This window comes from Pelodiscus sinensis, chromosome 8 (genome assembly GCF_049634645.1).
Source record: "Pelodiscus sinensis isolate JC-2024 chromosome 8, ASM4963464v1, whole genome shotgun sequence".
NCBI classification, from domain to species: Eukaryota; Metazoa; Chordata; order Testudines; family Trionychidae; genus Pelodiscus; species Pelodiscus sinensis.
Window position 1 is genome coordinate 12,163,811 of NC_134718.1, and position 21,683 is coordinate 12,185,493.

At 40.7% G+C, this 21,683-nt stretch overlaps 1 protein-coding gene and 1 long non-coding RNA gene across 25 annotated transcripts in view; one reads left to right on the forward strand and one right to left on the reverse strand.

Annotated features, from left to right (window-relative positions):
- The window catches only part of ZMIZ1 (zinc finger MIZ-type containing 1), a 510,613-nt gene that overhangs the window by 444,131 nt on the left and 44,799 nt on the right, over positions 1–21,683 (forward strand). For all 24 annotated transcript variants that reach the window (XM_075934736.1, XM_075934735.1, XM_075934734.1 and 21 more), the window contains one exon: positions 20,987–21,101. In XM_075934736.1, the coding sequence (XP_075790851.1) occupies positions 20,987–21,101 (115 nt within the window). The remainder of the gene's footprint in view (positions 1–20,986; positions 21,102–21,683) is intronic.
- LOC112544318 (uncharacterized) overlaps positions 1–21,683 on the reverse strand; it is a 119,552-nt gene that overhangs the window by 32,186 nt on the left and 65,683 nt on the right. The window lies entirely within an intron of this gene.

Genomic DNA, 21,683 nt, shown 5'->3' on the forward strand with positions numbered 1-21,683 from the left:
TGCAAATGTTACCTTGCAATATAAAATATGGCAATGGCAGAAGTGCTAAATGCCTTTTTTATTTCAGTTTTCACCAAAAAGGTAATAGAGATCAGATTTCTAGCATAGTAAACACCTGAAAATGCAGTAGGGGGTAAAACTAAAATAGGGAAAGAACAAGTTAAATATTATTTAGACAAGTTAGATGTCCTCGAGTCAGCAGGGCCTGTTGAAAGAACACAAGAACGATCATACTGGGTCATTCTTGCCCAATATCCTGTGGTCAATTGACAGTGGTCAATGTCAGATGCTCCAGAGAGAGTGAACAGAACAGGTAATCATGAAGTGATCCATTCCCTGTTGCCCATTCCCAGCTTCTGACAGAGTCTAGGGACACCATTCCTACTTCATCCTGGCTAATAGCCATTGATGAACCTATCCTCCATGAACTTAACTAGCTCTTTTTTGAACCCTGTTAAAGTCCTGGTCTTCACAACATCCTCTGACAAGGAGTTCCACAGGTTGACTGTCAATGTGTGAAGAAGTACTTCTATTAGTTTGTTTTAAACCAGCTACCTGTTAATTTCATTTGGTGATCCTTGGTTCTTGTGATATAGGAAGAAGTAAATAACTGTCCTTTTTTCACTTTCTCCACACCAATCATGATTTTATATACCTCTATCATATCTACCCTTTGTCCTCTCTTTTCCACACTGAAAAGTCTGTCTTATTAATCTTTCCTCATATAACAGTTGTTCCATACCCCAATCATTTTAGTTGCCCTTTTGTAAATCTTTTCCAATGCCAATATATCTTTTCTGAGATGAGGCAACTACATTTGCATGTAATATTCAAGATGTGGGCGTACCATGGATTTATACGGAGGCAATAAGATATTCTGTCTTCTTCTCAATCCCTTTCCTAATGATTCCCATTGTTTTCTTTGCTCTGTTTGACTGCTGATGCACATTGAGTGGATGTTTTCAGAGAACTAGCCACAGTGACTCCAAGATCTCTCTCTTGAGTGGTAACTGTTAATTAATCATCATTTTATAGGTATAGTTGGAATTATGTTTTCCAATATGCATTACTTTGCATTTATCAATACTGAATTTTATCTGCCACTTTGTTGTCCAGTCACCTAATTTTTGAGATCCTTTTGAAGTTCCTCACTGTCTGCTTTGGACTTAACTATCTTGAGCAGTTTTGTATCATCTGCAGATTTTGCCACCTCACTGTTTATTCCTTTCTCCAAATTCATGTATTAGTATGCTGAATAGCATTGGTCCCAGTACAGATGTCTGGAAAACACTGTTAGTTACCTCACTCCGTTGTGAAATCTGACCGTTTATTCCTACCTTTTGTTTTGGCTGGAAAACACTATTAGTTACCTCACTCCGTTCTGAAATCTGACCGTTTATTCCTACCTTTGATACAGTGATCAATCCACGAGAGGACATTCCCTCTTCTCTCATGACAGCTTATTTTGCTTAAGAGCCTTTGATGAGGGATCTTGTCAAAGACTTTCTGGAAATCTAAGTACACTGTATCCATTAGATTCCCCTTGTTCACATGCTTGCTGCCCCCCCTCGAAGAATTCTGGTAGATTGGTCAGATCCTAGAATAATCAAGGAGCTGATTCAGGAAATATCTGAGCCATTAGCAATTATCTTTGAAAATTCTTGAAAGGCCGGGAGATTCCAGAAGACTGGAAGTGAGAAAATACAGTGCTAATCTATAAAAGGGGAATAAGGACAATCCAGGGAATCACAGATCAATCAGCTTAACTTTAGTCCTCATAAAGATAGTGAAGCAAATTATCAAGTGGTCAAGATGATAAGTAATAGTCAACATGAATTTGTCAAGAAATAATCTGTCAAACCAGCCTAAAGCTTTCTTTGACAGGGTACAAGCCTTGTGGATAAGGGGATGCGGTAGATGCGAATGACTTTAGTAAGGCTTTTGATACTATCTGGTATGACCTTCTTATAAACAAACCAGGAAAATGCAACCTAGATTTAACTACTATAAAGTGGGTGCATAACTAGTTGGATATCCATTCCCTGAGAGTACTTAGTAGTGGTTCACAGCTTAGCTGGAAGGACATATTGAATGGCTTCCCCCAGGGATCAGTCCTAAGTCTAGTTCTATTCAATAACTTCCTAAATGACTTAGATACTAGGAGAGTTTATTTGTGGATGATACCAAGCTGGGAGGGGATGCAAGCAATATTCCCTCTAACCTTTTCATCCATGTGCAGAATAATTTGTATGTGCCTCAAGGCATGTGCACGTGCACCACCAGTAGAAAGTATGGGCACTCTGCTAATCAGCTAGGTGACATTTGACTCTCTCCTCAGCAGCCATACAAGGGAACACAGGTTGCAAGTAGGGATGTAACATCTTGTTTAATTAGTTAACCAGTTAAACTTTAACCAGTTAACCAATTAAGCGGGGCAAACATGGGGAGCTGAAGTAATGGTGAGGCTTACTGGTTAACCATTAACATCCCTAGTTGCAAGTGCTTTCGGGGATAGAATTAAAATTCAAAATGATCTGGGCAAACTGGAGAAAGAGTTTGAAATAAATAGCCTGAACTTAAATCAGGAAAAATGCAAAGTACTACACCTATGAATGAACAATCAATTGCACTCACACAAAATGCGAAATGACTGTGTAGGCAGGAGTACTGCAGAAAAGGATCTAGGTTCATAAGCTAAATATGAGTCAACAGTTTAATACTGTTGCAATAAAAGCAAACATCATTCTGTGATTTACCAGCAGGTGTGTTACAAGCTAAACATGAGAAGTAATTCATCTCTATCTACATTGATAAGGCCTCAACTGGAGAAATGTGTCCAGTTCTGGGTGCCACATTAGGACAGGACAAGAAGCAATGGGCTTAAATTGTAGCAAGGACAGTTTAGGTTGTGCATTAAGAAAAACTTCCTAGTAATCAGGGCAGCTAGGCAGAGGAAAAAATTGCCTAGGTAGGCTGTGGAATCTCCATCATTGGGGTTTTTTTAAGCGCAGGTTAGACACACACCTATCAGGAATGTTTTAGTTATCATGTAGTCCTGCTTTGAGCATTATGGCCTGGACTACAGCACCTGTAGAGGTTCCTTCCAGTCCTACACTGCTATGATTCTAAAACACGGGATAGCTAGAGTGGTTCATTCGCAGATGAACATGTAGTAAATAAGCTAAATTTTCAGCATTGCTAACTAACCAGTACATGGTGATGTGACTTTTCCATTTCCCAATCTTAGTTCAGGTTTAGCAAAGAAGCGTGTAATTGGCCCCCTGAGATATCAAGCCTTAAGCCCCACCCTAAGGGGGAAAACTGTACTGACATTAATTAAAACAACACTGCTGTGCATCACTCATCAATTTTTTTCCCATGTTTTATTTAAAGAACACTGTGTGAATATTTCATTTTTTTTCTTTTAGATTTTTATGGTGATGGTCACATTAGAAATATCTGTATAGATTAGGGTATACTGTATTGGCTGTTGCATCAAGGTTAATCGGGGAAATAAGAACCTTCCCTGCACTTTGTCATCTGTCAATTATCCCATTTGAGCAGAAAAGTGAGCCCCAAGAATTGTTTGAGGAGAGACTAAAGCATGCAGAATTTGAAACCTCTAGTTTCCAGCTAGCTACAGAAAGAGCAGTAGCATTACTTCACGTCAGTGAGAGGTGGGAATTATTGAACTGCATACCTCAAGTTTCTGTTTTTATTTATTTTTAACATCACAGACCAGCAATAATTTCTACAACTGCTTTGTTTATAGCGAAATGTAGGAAATGTTTATTATTAAATCATTAATAATACTGTACACTAAGTTGAATTGCCATTTAAATTCTTCACATCTTAATGCTGTGCTAAGACCTGAACAATACCTGAACTTTGGATCAAACTGTGTGCAGTTATGCCAGAGTACATGGAGTTGACTCCACTTTATGTCAGTGTGTTTGGCTCTGTATAGTCAGATCTGGGTTGGGCTTTTTTTTCTTCTCTCTATTTTTATTTTGGTGTATTTCTTTTTCATTAATGGAGAAAAATATGAAAACTTCCCATCAGCTACTAAAAGTAATTCCCCTTATTCTAATATAACTGATTTTAATTATATCTGTGGCTAGATTGCTTCTTTTCCAAGTTGGCTTATGAAATGATTGGGATCAAATACTAAATTACATTAGCTTGATGAAAGCAAATTTCATACTAGAAAACTCCTTTGATACCACAAATAATAGTTGGACTCCTGCTGCTTGGACTTTAGATAAACTACTCTTCTCTTTTCATCATCCAAGATGAAATCAAATGGGGAGTCTGCATAGTAACACATGCTTTACTGGTATTACAGTGGCTCCAGTCCATTAAAGAATCAGAGGGGCTGAGTTGTAGAGCTAGGGAAAGACAGGATGGTATAGTGGTTAGGGCCTTAGTATGGTTGTGCAAGAGGGCTTGTTCCTGAGCGGGAGCATCATAGTTCTTGCGCAAGAAGCACTGATTTTATACAGTAGAACGTCAGTTTACTTGCACAAGAACACACAGCCAGTGTAGATGGGCAGCAAGTTTTTGCACAAGAGCGGCCGCTTTGGCGCAAGATCGCGCCCGTGTAGACACAGCCAAAAGGTTTACAAAATAGGTCTTTAGGTATTCCATGTATCCATAATATGTCACTGCCTGTGCTAACATGTAGCTTTATAACTCACGTTTGTAAGCGGGCCTTTCAGCTGAACACCTGCTTCTCTTTCTCCTGGCTTAGTGCTTTAAAAAAACCTGGCTGGCACTGTGAGATAAATCCCAAGCCAGCGCTGTCCAATGTTGTGATGTCCCACTGGAAGCAGCACTTCTGTGGTATCTAGTTGTAGTGGTGCAATTTAACATAATGGCACAGAGCAGCCTCTGAGGTCTGTTGGGTATTTGTATCATCATGTTAGAATGTGCATTCATTTCAGCTCTAAATTGGAACCTAATCTGGCCAATGTAAATTATATGTCAGATGGTAGGACAGATGTAGCTGATTTGCAACTGCCTTGCAATCCTTGCTGCGATTCTACATTTCCATGATTGTTCTGCAATAAACCTTTAAAACAGAAATTAAATATAGAGTGGGGATTTACTGAGTTTTATCTTTTGCCTTTTATAAAGTAGAAGACCAACATTAACCATGAAATGCTCCTTCAAGGATATAAAGTCTATCTGGGTTGTGGATAAGGATGTTAAATAGTGGTTAGTAAGCTAATCGAGTAGTGGATGGAATTTCCATCGACTACTTGATTAGTTGATGGGGGGGGGGGGGATTCACTGCAGCTCTGCCTTTTAAATGTAGTAAGAGCTTGGCGGCTCTTAACTTGAGTTAAAAAGGATGTATTCGGACGGTTTTAACATTGGCTTCTGGCTGTGTGCTTCCTAGGCCCCAGAAGCTGAAAATCCCTCTCTGCTTGGGTTTTTCATGAATACAAAATATTCATGAAAGGCTGGAGACGATTATGTGCTCTATTTATTGAGTATTTTTCACTAATAGTAAAGTAGCTGGATGCTAAGTCACTTGCATACAAGCCAAACAATTCAATAAAATAAAAATTTGAATTTGAAGAAAGACGTGCTTTTGGATTAACACTGAAATGTGGTTAGATTGTAAATTCCTTGGTAGGGATATTAGTTGGCTAGTCGACTATCTGATAACAAAAGCTTATCAGACAATCGACTAGTTGCTCCCCCACCCTCACCCCGCCCTTGCTGCCTCTATCAAGATGCGCCTCTGCTTGTCAAATGGATTAAGAGCCAACAAGCTCTTCATCCTTTTAAAAGGCAGCGCCCAGGAACTAACCTTGCTGCAGCTCCCCACTTATCGACTAATCAACTAGTCGATGGAAAATCCATCGACTAGTCGATTAATTGATTAAACTAAATGTAACATCCCTACTCCTTGGAGCAGGTATCGTCATTTATGTTTTATAGAGCATCCAGATCTGTGTTGGTTCTTTAATAACTCATTTGATATTTTAGTCAACACAGTGTAGTGGGGTAGTTAGTGCAAGACCTGGATAGTGAACTCATAAATTTTGTTCCCAACACTAGCATTGGTTAATTAAAATCCACCCCTGAGCAGAGGGTCAATATGAGACCTGTCCATCTTTTAAGTCTCAACTTAGCCCTCCTGTGAAAGTTTAAGTGGGATTTAGCACATGATCCTTGGGTTGGCCCCCGTCATATAGAATGAATTTCATACTGTGTGGCTGTGGGTAAGTGACATACACTATAGATTCCCAGTCTCTGAGCTAACACATATGACAACGCATACTTACCATACAAGGTAGTTGAATTTTAATTAATATTAGTAGAGTACTTTAAGATCCTTGGGGAATGACGTGGTATAAGTACAAATTATTATTATTACCGTATCTTCCTTGTCTTTTTATCAACTCTATAGTTACTACATTTATTGAATTAAGTGGTTGACCTTGTTAATTATGGACCGTATTAAGCCCAATTTTAAATGGGCACCACTTCCTCCAAAGTGAGTGAGAGCTGCACGTTGATGGTTACTGCTACCTGTGATGAGTTTGACTCCATACAAGCGTGCATATTTCGGATATCATAGCATATATCTATTATACTGTCAATAACAATGTCTGAAAGCACACAGCTGGCTGCTGTAGTCTCAGTGGGTGTGTCTAGACTACAGGGTTTTTTCGAAAAAAGTGGCCTTTTTTCGAAAAAAATGAAAGTAAATTGAAAGAACGCGGCAGTTTTATTGAGCGCGCAAAACCTCGTTTTACGAGGAAGAACGCCTTTTTTCGAAAGTGCGCTTTCGAAAAATGTGCTATGTAATGCAAACTGTGCTTTTTCGAAAGAGCGCATCCAGACTGCCTATGTGCTCTCTTTTGAAAAAGCAACTTGCTTTTTCAAAAGTACTGGTTGTAGTCTAGATGCTCTTTTTCGAAAGAGGCTTGCAGTCTAGACATAGCCATAGTTACCAGAATCTTCCTTTGGTTCTTTTTATCTTCTGTTTCATTTTGAATTTTGGCCTTCCACATTAATTAAATGGCAAGTTTCTTATAGATGGTGATTGGATTATAATAATGCCTGCTTAGAGCAATCTAAATTGAAATAAAGAGATAAAGCCTATTTTTAATAGAAATAATTTAGTTCTGGAAATTTTGATAAAATTTAAACTGACATTCAAATTAGCCAGTAATTCCGTTAGGTTTTAGGCAACTTGTTAATTATCATTATTATTTTATGTCTAAGATGTGGCTCCAAAGTAGCATTTTTGGTGTTACTCAAAATTGTTTTAAATTAGGTCTTGTGGTGCAGTATTTTTTCCCTTTTAAATGCAGTCAGTAGAGGCAGTATTTTGTTGGAAGATGTTTGTGGCTTGTGCGAGATAATTGTGCCGCTGATTTTTTTGTATGCACTCAAGTTACATTTACACTGCATGGTTATTTTGGAATAAGCTATTCCGGAATAGTAATTCTGAAATAGCACATCTATGCTTTAAGAAAGCCTCGAAATTAGTCCAAGGAAGGCTTCCCTAATGTAGACATGCTATCTCGATTTAGAGCCCCAGGAGAAATAACTTAGAATGGCCCTGGTGAGGGGCTATTTCAAAATAGAAGTGGTGGAGTGTCTGTACATGCCTTATTTCAAAATAGCTATTTCGGAATAGGCTTTATTCTTCATAGAATGAAGTTTACAGAAGTCAGAATAAGCCATCCATTATTTCGAAATTATTTCAAAATAATGGAATTGCTGCGTTGACGCTCGCATAGTTATTTCGGAATAATAGCCGTTATTCCAAAATAACTTTGCTGTGTAGCACACCCTTAGAGTCCTGTCCTGTGTGTGGTTGGTTAAGGTCAGATGTCATCCAAATCCTAAGTATTAATGGAGTCATTTTGGAGGCAACCCCATCATTATTAATGGGAGTTTTGATGAACAATGAATATAGCGGCTTTAATCATTTTCCAAGCCCAGTCGTTTTAAAAATAGAGGCCTGGCACAGAGGCCTGTTTTTTGTGAAAAGAAACATTTGTATATTATGTTAGACTCTGTTGGCATTTGGGTCCTTTCCACACCCAGATTGGGCTTCAAACATTTGAAAAATGTACACACTTTCAAAGCATTTCCATCTTTTTGTGATGAAACTGTGAAATATGTATAGTAAGGAACTGAGTGGGACTAACAGATGGTGAATGCTTAATTTAAAGCATGGTGTCCAGTAAAATAACCTATGCTACTCCTGAGTCTGCAAGAACAGGGTTTTGTTTGTTTGTTTTTATGTGGAGAAATGGCAGAATGCACCATCAGAAGGAAACAGATTACAGAAAAGTTCACAGTCCAAAATCTGTTCTGTTCTGTATCTTTGATTGAGAGGGAGGATTTGGAGAAAACACTGCAGTGCAAGAGTCTTGTTTCCTTCAAACTGAGGAAAAAGTGGCCACTCATGCTTGAAAACTTTGTACAGAAAAGGCTGGAATAGTAATTATTTCCCTAAATGTTCTATGCAATGATTCCCTCTGCTCAGCATGCTGCTTTCTAAGGGTATGTCTACACTACCACCCTAGTTCGAACTAGGGTGGTTAATGTAGTCATACGAACTTGCAAATGAAGCCCGGGATTTGAATTTCCCGGGCTTCATTTGCATGTTGCCGGGCGCCGCCATTTTTAAATGTCCGCTAGTGCGGACTCCGTGCCTGCGGCTACACGCGGCACGAACTAGATAGTTCGGACTAGGCTTCCAGATAGTTCGAGGCATACAGATAGTTCGGACTAGGAAGCCTAGTCCGAACTATCTAGTTCGTGCCGCGTGTAGGGCATGGAGTCCGCACTAGCGGACATTTAAAAATGGTGGCGCCCGGCAACATGCAAATGAAGCCCGGGAAATTCAAATCCCAGGCTTCATTTGCAAGTTCAAATGACTACATTAACCACCCTAGTTCGAACTAGGGTGGTAGTGTAGACATACCCTAAATGAGACCATTATTAGTATCTGGGGTCAGCACGTTCTAGGAGAAGCTGAAAGAAGGTCTTGAATGCATGTTGCAGCTGGAAATGCAGAAGCAAAAGCCAAATGTTTAGTAGCCAGATTCTAGCCCTAAAGCCTTCAGACACTATTCACTACATCCTCTGATTTCTAATCACTGATTCTTGACAGGAGCTTCTCGGTACTACAGGTTGGATCTCTATGAACCAGACTTTCCTCGTCCGGCAACATCCCTGGTCCACCATCCATGGGTGCTTTGGGGCTGGAGCAGTCACGGGGAAAAGTGGGAGGCCCTACACTCAGTAACTCATCCCCCTACCCTCCCAGAAGACCACAAATTGCTTATTTGTGGCATTCAAGCTTAAGTAGGGAGGGGGAATAGTGAGGACTGGGGGGATGATCTGGGGAAGAGGCGTGGTAGCTGCCGAGCCTGGTGGCAGAAGCCAGGAGCCCTGTAGCTGTGGGACTCCACAGCCACCCTGCTTCTTCCCCAGAGCACCCTGTCCCTGCTTCTCAGAGCATCCCCTCTGCTGCTCCTGGCATGGAGCCTCACAGCCAGCGGCAGGAAAGAGGCTGGCATTGAATTCCCTTGGACTGGAGGATTCCCTGGTGGGGTGCCAGAGCAGGGAGGCTCAACCTGTACTGTAGTGCTAATAATGATAGGCCAAGAGCATCCCGTTGACGTGTATGTGTGTGTGTAAATGTGCGCGTGCATGTATAGAACTGTGTGTAAAATATAATTCTGTTGTCCTGTCCTACGCTGGGTGTTCTTTAATACAAGGTGTTAGCTGACATTTTAAAAACTCTAGTGTAGATAGGGCAAGTTTTAATTAACCTGTTTGGGGTGAAATTTGGGCGCCTGGCTAGGGTTTGTGTCAGGTGGCCAATACCTGTTGAAATACCTGCCTGGGCTAAGGTTTGTAGTTAATAAATTAGTCACTTAGGCTGTGTCTACACTGGCCTCCCTTTCGGAAAAGGGATGCTAATGTAGCACGTTGGAATAGGCAAATCCGTGGGGGATTTAAATATCCCCTGCGGTATTTGCATTAACATGGCTGCCGCTTTTTTCCGGCTTGGAGATAAGCCGGAGAATAGCGCCGGTCTAGACGTGATTCTCCGGAAAATAAAGCCTTTTCCGGAGGATCTCTTATTCCTACTTTCAAGTAGGAATAAGAAATCCTCCGGAAAAGGCTTTATTTTCCGGAGAATCACGTCTAGACTGATGCTTTTCTCCGGCTTTTTCCCAAGCTGGAAAAAAGCAGCAGCCATGTTAATGCAAATGCCGCGGGGGATATTTAAATCCCCCACGGATTTGCCTATTCCAACGTGCTATATTAGCATCCCTTTTCCGGAAGGGATGCCAGTGTAGACGTAGCCTTACTGTTTCGTTTACAGGCCTTCATAGCAATACCATACTCTTTATATGAAGGTTACTGTACAAAACAAATCATTGGTGCTAAATATACAATCATGTGCTCGCTCATCTAGCATGGTAGGAAGGTTCCCTCTGTCACTTGTCTTCAATGAAACCAACTCTCCTGTATGATGGCATTGGATTAAAATCATTCGGCTGTGGCCATATCCCTTGATTTTGACAAGTTGTCAACCTGATAACTGTGACATTGCAAGATGCACTTTTTATAGGACCTGATCCCAAACGCATTCAAATCAATGTGGGGACGGTGTCTTTCTGCTGACTTGAGTAAGCTTTGAATCAAGCCCTTCAAGCATCAGAATTTTCCATTTAAAAAACAACTACAGTTTCAGGTCCAAATTAAGTTTTGTGTCTTAAAAAGAGAGAGAGAAAAAGAGAGAATGGCTGAGGTTGGTGGAGTAGGCGGGGATATGGTTTACAATGTGTTACTAACAGAAATGGTGGTTGCTTTGATAGTTATTTCAAGAGCTGTCTGAAATGATGGAAACCCAAACACATGATTAGCTTCACTTTCTTGCTTGAAAACCAGGAAGTGACAGACTTTGAATGGAAAGTGAATTTACTAATCTAGCTTCATTTTCAAATCGAAGTGAAGTGCAAAAACATAAAATAAAAGCAACAATGGCAGAAAGTCCATTTGTTTTTATAATTCTTTTTAATAATCCAATGTTAGGTATACCTGTGAGAATTTTAATTTCACTTGGATGAAATGGCTCTCCTCAGTGACCCTGGCTAATAAGTTACCTCAGTAAAAGTGCAAATTATAAAAGGAATAAATTCCTAACTTATCTTTTTATTATTTTTTAACATTGTCATACACTTGGGCTCTCAAGTTTCACTACATTTCACAGTGTGAACCAAAGGAAGTAGTGGCTAGTAATTGAAGTGATGGAGAGCTTTGGTAATGGTTCCCCTAAATTAAAGTGGGTAGGAACTCTGGCTAAAATCACTGACTGTGTTTCATTAGTGATAACAACAAAGTCTCTGTTCAATAGACAGAGCACATCAACAACCTATACAGATGTATCTGTGAAATTAATTAGATACCGACTATGCCTTTAATGGGCATGGGTTATTTCTTCAAATAAAGAGGCTGCTAAAAGAGGGAGGAAAAAACACATTAGCCAAAGGAGCGGCTTGAATTTGCTCATCTCCCACCATGCTCAATAAAGAATTCAGGGTATGTGCAGCAGTCCTGTTCCTGCTCTCATTTACCACTTACCATGTCAAAGGAGATGTGAAGTGATAGTTTGTTTGCTACTGTCATTGTTTCAAAGCCGTAGCGTTTTCCACATAACTTTGACAGGCAAAGTATTAAAGATTTCTGTTAACATTTCTCAAACCTCTCTTTTACATGCCATGAAGTTTTGTCACACCAGAACAGTGAAGTCATATTTGTACAGGGAAGGCTTTTTCCCCTTGGTCCCCACGTACCTCACTCCTGGCTAATCTGAATCTCTCTGTATTGACACACCACAGCCCCCCCCACCCCCACCCCACACACACACATACACACAATCACCGTGAAAGCACTCTGCTGTGTTTGCCTGGCAAGGCAGAAGGAATTAGTCCACAAACTGCTTCCCACACTAAAACAAAGGAAAATCCGTCCACCCGTTTTACTTAAGTACTTTGCTTCATTCTAAGAACTCAGTCTCTTCTGTGGGGTATGGGCCAATTTGTCCTGTCCTAGAAATCAAAATTTAAAAAAAGGATCACTCATTGGTTCCGATCAGACGGCACAAGCTGCTCATGCAGTTCTTTCCTTGTACTCAGACGTGTTCAGGTATCTGGACTGCAAATCGATCAGCCCCTGAACTGGCGTCTGAAATTCAAAACCGAGCTCATCTCATTTTGACTTTTCCATCGAAAATAATTCATCATCAGCCCCGGTTCCAGTAGGTATTTTGTAAAGAAAGCAATTTTTCTGCTTTTGGGGTGGAGGGCAGAGTCAATTAGCTTCATCCGTAAGCACAGAAGTGCAATTCCATCAAAGCCTTGCTCCTTGATGCCTGCTGCACCTTCTCTGAGTCAGACTCTCTGCAGCTCTTCCTGGAGTCTTATTTCTGTGCATTTCCCTCCCTCCCTCCTCGCACCCGCTGTCTCAGAGGCAGAAGCAGAAGTGGGATCTGCTCACACGCTTTCAGCGGTTCCCTTCCTCGGTTGTTGTAGCAGTCGCTGACCTCCAGGCACTATGAATAAACAGCAAAGCTGGGAACAAAAGGAGTCTACTGGCTGCCATTATCTCACATTAACATAGCAGACGCGCTGCGGTGTGAACAATGCGAGTCTCATTCGCCGATAATCAGCGAGTATTTGGATTACCAAGGCAACAGGCAGTGGTAGACTACTGAGTGTGTGTGTGTGGTTTTTTTTATTGCAAAGGAGCAATCGGATATGGAATCCCAGGTATATTGATAAACCAGAGCAGAATGAATGCCTTGCAACTGACTGGGGGGGAAACTGAGGAATTGGGCTTGCATTCCCGGCACATGTGAGACAAATAAGACACGGATGAAGCAGGTCTGGCTGCAGTGTTAAATGCAATAAAAATTAAACTGCGTTTGGCAAGCTGAAAATGTCCTTAAGGTATTTTTCAACATCTTAGAAAAGGTAACAGGTGGCATGTTAATAATAGGGCCATTAGTGGTGGAATTTGTAACTGATCTGCAGCTGTGGTAGGGCATTGCATGGGCTACTTGTGTAATAATGAGACAGAATGGGATGTGATGTTTTAATCTTTCTTCTTTAATCAGAGTGGATGCCAATGTCATATGGTGATAACCCCATCCAGCTTCTTTTTTTGCAGGGAATAGTGCATTTGTGTTTCTGAACTGCATAGCTGTGTTGTCCTTTGCTCAACACAACCAGAAATAAGTTGCATATGGCTGTGTGTGTTTCACGCACGTGTGTCTAGACAGGTGCAATATATAATATAACAGGATTCGGTGTAGTTTGTACTCGGGTTAAGAAACATGTGAATTTATTTTTAAGGAAGTACAGGGGCCTGCTTCATATTCCATTATAGCGAAACAGATCCAGTGCCCTAAATGAAGTTGAGTAGTGTCTCACGATGCAAGTACCCCCAGCGAGACTGCTCGTGGTGTAAGATGCAACTCACCTCTGATTAAGTGTATCACTATTTGCCCTGTAGGAAGCCAAATGTGCAATGGGAAGGCAGTTTTCCCATCCAATGTGATACAAAGAGTGTGAAGGCCTCTCAGATTCAGCACACTGCTCACCTCTAAGAAAAAATATTCTAGTCACACAGCATCCAGAGGTCTTTGCACCTCCGGGCCTAACTTTGCAGTGTTAAACATACACCAGATTCCACCCCAGAAGTAGCTGAATTTCAGTAGTGATGGCAGTTAATGGACATCTGAATGCATGTGGTGGTGATAGCCAGATGCCAAATTACGGAGCCATGTGATGAACTGCATGTATCATGGATCTCTTCCCTATATCACCTGCCTTCTGTCTACTGACTCATCTTTACTGGGAGTGACTTTCCAAACCTCAGAGCAGCTTTAGGATGACCACCCCCAAATTACCAGACATTCCAGTATTTCATGGAACACCACGAGTCTGGCCATCTGCACCGGCATAAGACCTCCCGCCCTTTTCTGACTTTGTATACATCATGTATATGAGGTCATGCCAGAAGGGGAAGAGGAGCACGCTTTTGAAAAAGGCAACTTCTGTCTATGATGCTGGGCAAATCCACGTTCGGTTTTGTCACAGAACTAGACAAGAGAACTAGCCATTTAAAACAGAACTGTCCAGCTTAAAAACTGGACAAATAGCCTGCCTAGATCAACTTTGATCAGCAGCTACCTTGGGTTGGTGTTTTTTCTCTTTTCAAAAAACCTGCCAGAAAAACTTTTTTTCCCCAACCAAAAGTAGAATTTTTAACCCCTTTCCTTCCAATTTACACTGGTCCAGGGCCCAATATAGGCAATCTTCAATCATGGAACAGTAGGGTTAAGGCAGGTCTCTGTCAGTCACCCAAGGCTAGAGATGCCTGCTGTAGTGCCATTGGAAACGGGAGATTCAGGGCCTTCCAGAGGCAGATATAAAACATGCAGCTTGTGGGAAGTTTGGGAGAGATCAGACTAGATGTGTTTATGCAAAGTAATTTTTGATATTTAAAAATAAAGTTTCTCTTGCCCTTTGTAGTTTGGGCTTTTAGACTCATGCTATTCAGAAAATCTGGTGGAGATGATATGAAAAATAGTCTCAGTAAGAACTTTTAAAAACACTCCTAAAATAGTTTTTCTGATAACACATGCAGAATAACCCATGATGTGGCATGAGAGAGATAAAATTGTTATGGGGTTTGGGGCAGAGGGGCCTAAATCCATGATATAGGCCCCTCAACTCTTACTGTAATAAAATGACAATATTAAATAGATATTGGCTCTTATTTTAGGAAGAGCTGTAGAATTCACTCATGGTTTCAGCAGTCAAAAGCATTGCAGTCATCCATAACTTATGCTAATACGAATCTTCATGTTACAGTGCCATCATGCTTGGATTCTTTTCTTCATCTCTCTCTGGTTTGAAGCAGGTTTTAAACTCCATGTGTTGGGGGATATTATATACAAGTAGATACTGTTTGTTGTCCTTACAATCACTCTTTTGATGTCCCTGTTGGCTTGGACCGTGGCTCTTGTACATTTCAACAGGCGAGGCACAGCAGTCAGGACCCTGCATGAGCAGAGACTGCTTCGGTTCCCGCTTGTGCCGTTTCCCCCACTGCGCCTCTGACGACTGCGGAGATGGTGCTGGGGGGAACCAGCTTTTAAGACAGCTCCTCCCAGCACTGGCTCCTGCCCTCCACCTTGGTGCCTCTGATACAAAGGCAGCAAGGGAGGGAAGTGACTAGTCAAGTAGTGACTCAACTACCCAAAAAGTGTATCGGGTAGATGTCTAGTCGCTTACATCCCTAATGTATGGTATGGGTGGGTTTTTTTAAGCCCACATAAAAGGTCATGTGAAGGCATAACTACGGGTAACTTTTGATCAAATAATATTAATAATAATGCTTTATATTTTAAAAGGTGATTCTAAACCAAAAGAACTCCAAACTGGGTTACTCCCTCTTTGGAGGGGTCGGAAACCCTGTGTCTACACTGCACACTACCAGCAGAGGCGTGTAGTATTCGTGTAGCTATACCCTGCAGTGAAAAGCAGGCTGCATCCACACTGGTGTGTCGCAACAGAAGTCAGTGAAAACTTCAGTAGCTCTCCGCAGCTGGAGCCTTTTGTTGTGGGGAGGAAAGATTGTGGAAGAAGGGAGTCGGCACAGCCTTTCTTGCACCATTCTAGGGCTCTGAGGTTGGGAGCTGCCTCAGTTTTTCTCCCTACCTTCTCCCTGTCAGAGCTTTCCCCAGTAGGGGAATCTTTCCTTGTAACAGGGAAAGGTGCCAGGAAGCAGAAGGGTACCACACTACTGCAGAGGAGCCAGGAAGACATGGCTTGGGTGAATAGAGAGCATATACGATATGTGCTTGCATACATACCTCCACCTTTGAGGTCTGTCTTTCCTTGCCTCCGCCATGTCCCATCAGTTACTGTCTTATTTATACCTAAGCTAGCTGGGCTCTGTGACTATGTGCTCTACATACTGCAGAGAGAATGGTGCACCGTATACATACTGCATGCGTGTGTGTGTTATGGCGAGTCAGGAATTTGTTTTTGTTCCTATGAAAAATTTCAGTAAAAAGGAAAACATCAGAAGTTCTGGGGAGTTGTTGAAAAACAGAAACCTGAGAATATTCTAGTTTTGATTGCCAAAAAGCAGAAACGTTTTGATTTTCAAGTTTGGGGGTTTATTTAAATAAACGTCCCCCAAACTTTCCTCTTAATCAGCAATTTCCCCATTGAAATTTCTGTATTGAGTGCAACAAAAGCCATTCTTTCTCCAAAAATAATTTCCAAAGAAAAATGTTGACTCGCTGTAGTGTCTATTGAAAAAGTTACCAGGAATTTCCAGTTGTAAGGCTGTGGTGAGCTACAAGCTGGATTCATATCTGAAGCCTTTGACTGTAATCAAAACTAGGAATTAGTGTAATTCTGTCCATTTTTCTAATTTTACTTTTATTGAAGATGGTTCTATTCATGTAGACGGAAAGAAGAAAGCAGTGAAATCTAATGACACTAACATCCGTACAGTTTACAGTAAGTTTACAATGGTGACCTGATGAAGAGGGGTAACTGACTGCAATGTGTCATAAGTTATCTTATATAGCAGTTACAGAGAATCTCGTATAGAGTAAGCTAGAAAGTCATAAATCTATTAGATTTACCTTTGATTGGTACAGGAGTTGCTTGAGCATTTTATTTCCTTTTCTCATTCTGGGCTTCTTGTATTTATTCAGTGTAGATGTAATGGTTTCTGTTTTGGTTTCTTTTATGGGCTCTTTAGGGGAAGAATATTTATTATTAATAAAAATTACTATTTAATTTGGATTAGAGTAGTACATTCAAAAGCCAAAACCAAGGTTGTGAACCTATTATGCTGATTTTATACATATACATAGGAAGAGGAAGATTCTACTCCAAGAAGTTATATTCTTAACTATAAGGCAGGCGCAATGCAGAACAGAAGCATGGAGAAGCAAAATTACTTGCCTAAGGTCAAACAGCAGAACCGGGAATAGAACCCCAGAGTCCTAGTCCAGCTGCCTCGTAGCCCACACTGCTTTCCTTTAAGCTCTTGGGAAAAGGAGCCAAGAAAGTTGGTCTAGTTTGGAAGTTCAGTCCATGCAACCAGGTGTTTTTGTAGGTGTCTATAGGTAAGGAAATGGAAGGAATGACAGCGAGTGTTGTGTTGGCTATTGTCTATCCACATCACTGTCATTCCAAGGACTGGGTCAGGTAGTGTATTTAAAAGACAGGTTTTATCTACTAGCTAGCAATTTTGCAGATACTGTAGTCAAGCCAAAGAGAACACCTATACCTTAAATGACAGAGAGTCCATTAAAACTAGAGAGCAGAGCTGGGAAGAAAGAAATTGCTGGGAGCCTAATGGCATGAAATAACTTTGTTTATGCATAACCTTAGCCTAGCTTTGGATTGAGAGTGGTGATTTTTATCCCTTTTTATAGATGGGCAATATATTTTCCCCTTTTCCAGTTTTCTGGAATCTCCCGTATTCCATGACTTTTCAGAGATAATAGATAATGGTTCAACTACGTCTTCAGTCAGTTCCTTGAGTATTTAGGATGTATTTCATCAGGTCCTGGTGACTTGAAGACATCTAACTTGTATAAATAATTTTTAACTTGTTCTTTCCCTATTTTAGCTTCTGAATCTACCCCATTTTCACGGGCATTCAATATGTTAGACGTCCAATCCCCACCAACCTTCTTGGTGAAAACCAAAACAAAGAAGTCATTAAGCACTTCTGCCATTTCCACATTTTTTGTTATTGTTTTTCCCCATTCATTGAGTAATGGGCCTATCCTGTCTTTGGTCTTTCTCTTGATTCTGTTGTATAAGTAGAATGTTTTCTTGATATCTTCAGCTAGTTTGTGTGTTGGACATTCTAATTTTGCCCCTACATACTTGTGTTATTTGCTTATTATCATCCTTCATAATGTGACCCAATGTCTACCTTTTTCATTTTTAGATAATTCAAGATCTCCTGGTTAAGACAGGGAGGTGTCTTTCCATGCTTCCTGGTCCCTCACCATACTACTTATCTTTCCTACACAGTAGAGTAGTTTGCTCTTGTGCCCTTAATAAAGTTTCTTTGAAAAATTGCCAAGTGGCCTCAATTGTATTTCCTTGTAAACTTGCTTCCCATGGGATCTTACCTACCAACTACCTGTGTTTGCTAAAGTCTGTCTTCTTGAAATCCATTATCTTTATTTTGCTGCTATCCGGCCTACCATTCTTTAGAATCATAACTCTTATCATTTCATGATCACTGTCACTCAAGCTACCTTCCATTTTCAAATTCTCAGCTAGTTCTTCCTGAGCAAAATGTACCCTTCTGTATGAAGATAAAAGATACAGGTAGTAGAAAACAATATACTGATGGGAATGATGTGCAAGTAGATGGTAGAACATGTGCCTGGAATAAATTAGGGTGAAGATGCACTTTGGAAGTGTGGGGAGTGCACATCTGAGATTGGCTGGACATTATAAAAATGCGAGAATGACCAGCAAAGCAAACATAGGAGGAAGAGGACAGCAAGTAAAGATTTGGAAGACCAAGGATTCGATTGAAAGACTGAAGAGAAAAGGAACAGAACTCCAAGACCTATGAACCCGTATCATGGCTGGAAAGCATGGCAAAGAATCACGGGCACCTTAAAACCTGTGTTAATTGCGAAGAGGAGTCAAGAAGAGAAATTAATCCAGGTTCAATACAGACATCTGAAACAAACCCATTTTTTTTAATAGTAGGATTAAAAGAAGCTTTTATATCTAAAGTCTCGCCTCTTTGACATCAGTGTTGACGGGCCATTGGCTTCCATATGTGTTCACAGCTAGGAAACTTTTTATCTATTTCTTTTCTTTGCACTGTAGTGAATGGTTGCAGCATCACTACATCACAGCCTGAGTGGTAATCGTTCTTTTCATTTGATGCCTTTCTTTGCAGCTTGGCCCACCTCAGTGCTGACCGCTAGCATGTGTGGGTTCGTTAACATTACTATAAATTGAGTCAATATTCTTAGTGGATTCCAGCTGACTCACTGCCCTCCTGAGTGTAATGAAGAGACTTAATTACCCTTGTTCTGTTCAAGAGGAACAATGTTGTGGACAAGATTTCTCTTAAAATGTTAGCGTGTACCGTAAATGACTACAGAAACCAGTGTAGACATCCATCAAAAGGAGTATGGAAAGAAGTACAAGTGGCAACCATCACCTGGGTAGAGGAAAAAAAGTGGAAGGCATTACAGCAGAAGTTCAAAACAGACCCTCATCCCAGACTCTGAGGATCTCCCATAATTTGCTGTATACCCTTTTTTCAGGGATTATGGAGGGATGTTGCTGCTGCATGTATTTGAAATACTGCATCAAGCTGAAATATTGTGCATTGAGACAACATTGGGATGTCCTGTACGAGATTGAAAATGTAGGGTTTGGTGGACTTCTGGTCTGTCAGAAGATATTAAGAAACATTGGATATTCACAGTTGAAAGATTTTTTCCCCTTTTTAATTGTATAAGTTAATTACTTAATTTTAATTTATATGGTTAATTTTACTGTTACTAGATGGAAATCTCTTCAGAGCAAGGACCATGCAAGAACCGTTCTTAATACAAGGGCACCTCAAACCCTAAAATATGCATACCTAGTTATGAGGAGGAAAATAGTTAGATCCTTCAAGTACATATTAACTCAGTTTTACACTCAAGTCTTCCAGAGACATAGGGGAAAGGAAAGATTGTCCAGTGGTTACAGTGAAAGCTGGACACCCACATTCGATTCCCTGCTCAGCACAGATCCCTTGCACGACACTTTTATGTGTCTAGCCTGGAAAATGGTGATAATAGTACTTCCCTGCCTCCCAGGATAAAGATTGTGAGGCACACAGATTCTAGAATAATGAGAGTTGTATGAGTTCCTTAGTTAGATGAGCATTGCAGAATCAGGGTTATAATTTGTAATAAAAAATGAATTCATAGCCTAAGCAGCTGGTCGGTATCTCTTTAAAATAAAAGGATTCTGTGTGTGTTCCTTAAATAGTTTTTTTATGCATATAAAAAGTCATAAATGTAAAATCAACTATAAAAAGTGATGAATAATAATGCATGAACCAAATAATTGTAGGACTTTGAAGGGACCTTGAGAGGTTATCTAGTGCAGCCCTCTGCACTCGTGGCAGGACTGAGTATTATGAGAAATAAGTTGAAAAAACAATATTGTATTTATGCCTCTGGTTATTTAATTCAGGTTGGGCACATTCAATAGTTATTTTGTGCATACACAGTGTTTTAGTTCAAAATACATATATATTCTTTCTCTGTATTATATCCACTAAGACTTGTATATGAGAAGTTTTTTCTTGCTCATATCTTTTGGATTTAGTTTATGGAAAAACCCCAGTGCTCTGCACCACATATTTATCTGGAAAGATGCATTTTTAGTTTCAGCAGTTAACTTTCTAGAATACTGATTAGCTAATACTGTTTTTGGCATGCAGCTCATCTATCGTGTGGTAGAACGCCATCTGGATTTTAATTCACTTTTTGAAAATTATTGTTGGGCTGCTATTCCTTTAAAGGCTCTTCTGGCCATGCCGGTACCACCTGCAGACAATGGGGCTGCAGTCTAGTCTCAAAACCTAATTGAATTGGAATGAGAGAGCTGAAGCAATGATTGTTGAAGAGCTTGAGATGGATGACTTTTGCAAAACGAAGGAGTCCAGATAACCACTAGCTTAATGTTCTTGTTGTCGAAAGCTGTGGCTGAGAGTTTATTTTTACTTCTGCGGGTGGCAGAGTTTTAGGGGTGAACTCTCTGTTTGAAGACATTTCATTCATCATCACGAGTTCCCCAATCAGCATTCATTAAACTGTTCCAAACAATGATTGTCTGATAATGTTTGTGTTTTACAGTGATGGGTCTTTCCCCTATGACTCTGTTCCTTGGCAGCAAAACACCAACCAACCACCGGGTTCTTTATCAGTGGTCACTACAGTATGGGGTGTGACTAACACCTCACAAAGCCAGGTAAGCTTCATTTTATGCTCCCAACCCTGAGCTATGCATTTTGGTCAAGTCTTTTGTCAGTAAAATGAAAAAAAAAACCACAACAGAAAAGAAGGGAAAGGCCTGTCATAAAAGCTGTATTTTTCCTCCTCCTTTTGTTCTTCTCTCAGCAGAATGGCTACATATTAGGGTTTGACTTATTTTGAGCTGGTAATGCAATTGTGTGGGTGGAAATGTCACATTATATTGGTGCACTTGTATAAACACTTGCTTTTATACGGGAGAGGGGTGAGTATTAGGGACGTAAAAGCCCAGTTAATCGGTTAACCGGTTAAAAGTTAGGTGACTCTAATGTTTAACTGGCTAAACGGAAACCAGACTGGGCACTGCTTCATCCCAGCTGGGGAAGCCTCCAGACCACAGGACTCCCACTCCCAGCTCCCATGTTGGGGGTGGGATTGCAACAGGCTCCCGGCTACCAGCCCCCGCCAGAGTAGCCCCTGCCTGTGAGTGCCTGGGCCTGCCATGGATAGGGGCTGCTCTTGTGTTTGCTGTGGGCAGGGCCGGATTAAGGAATGGGCTAGTTGGGCAGCTGCCATCAGG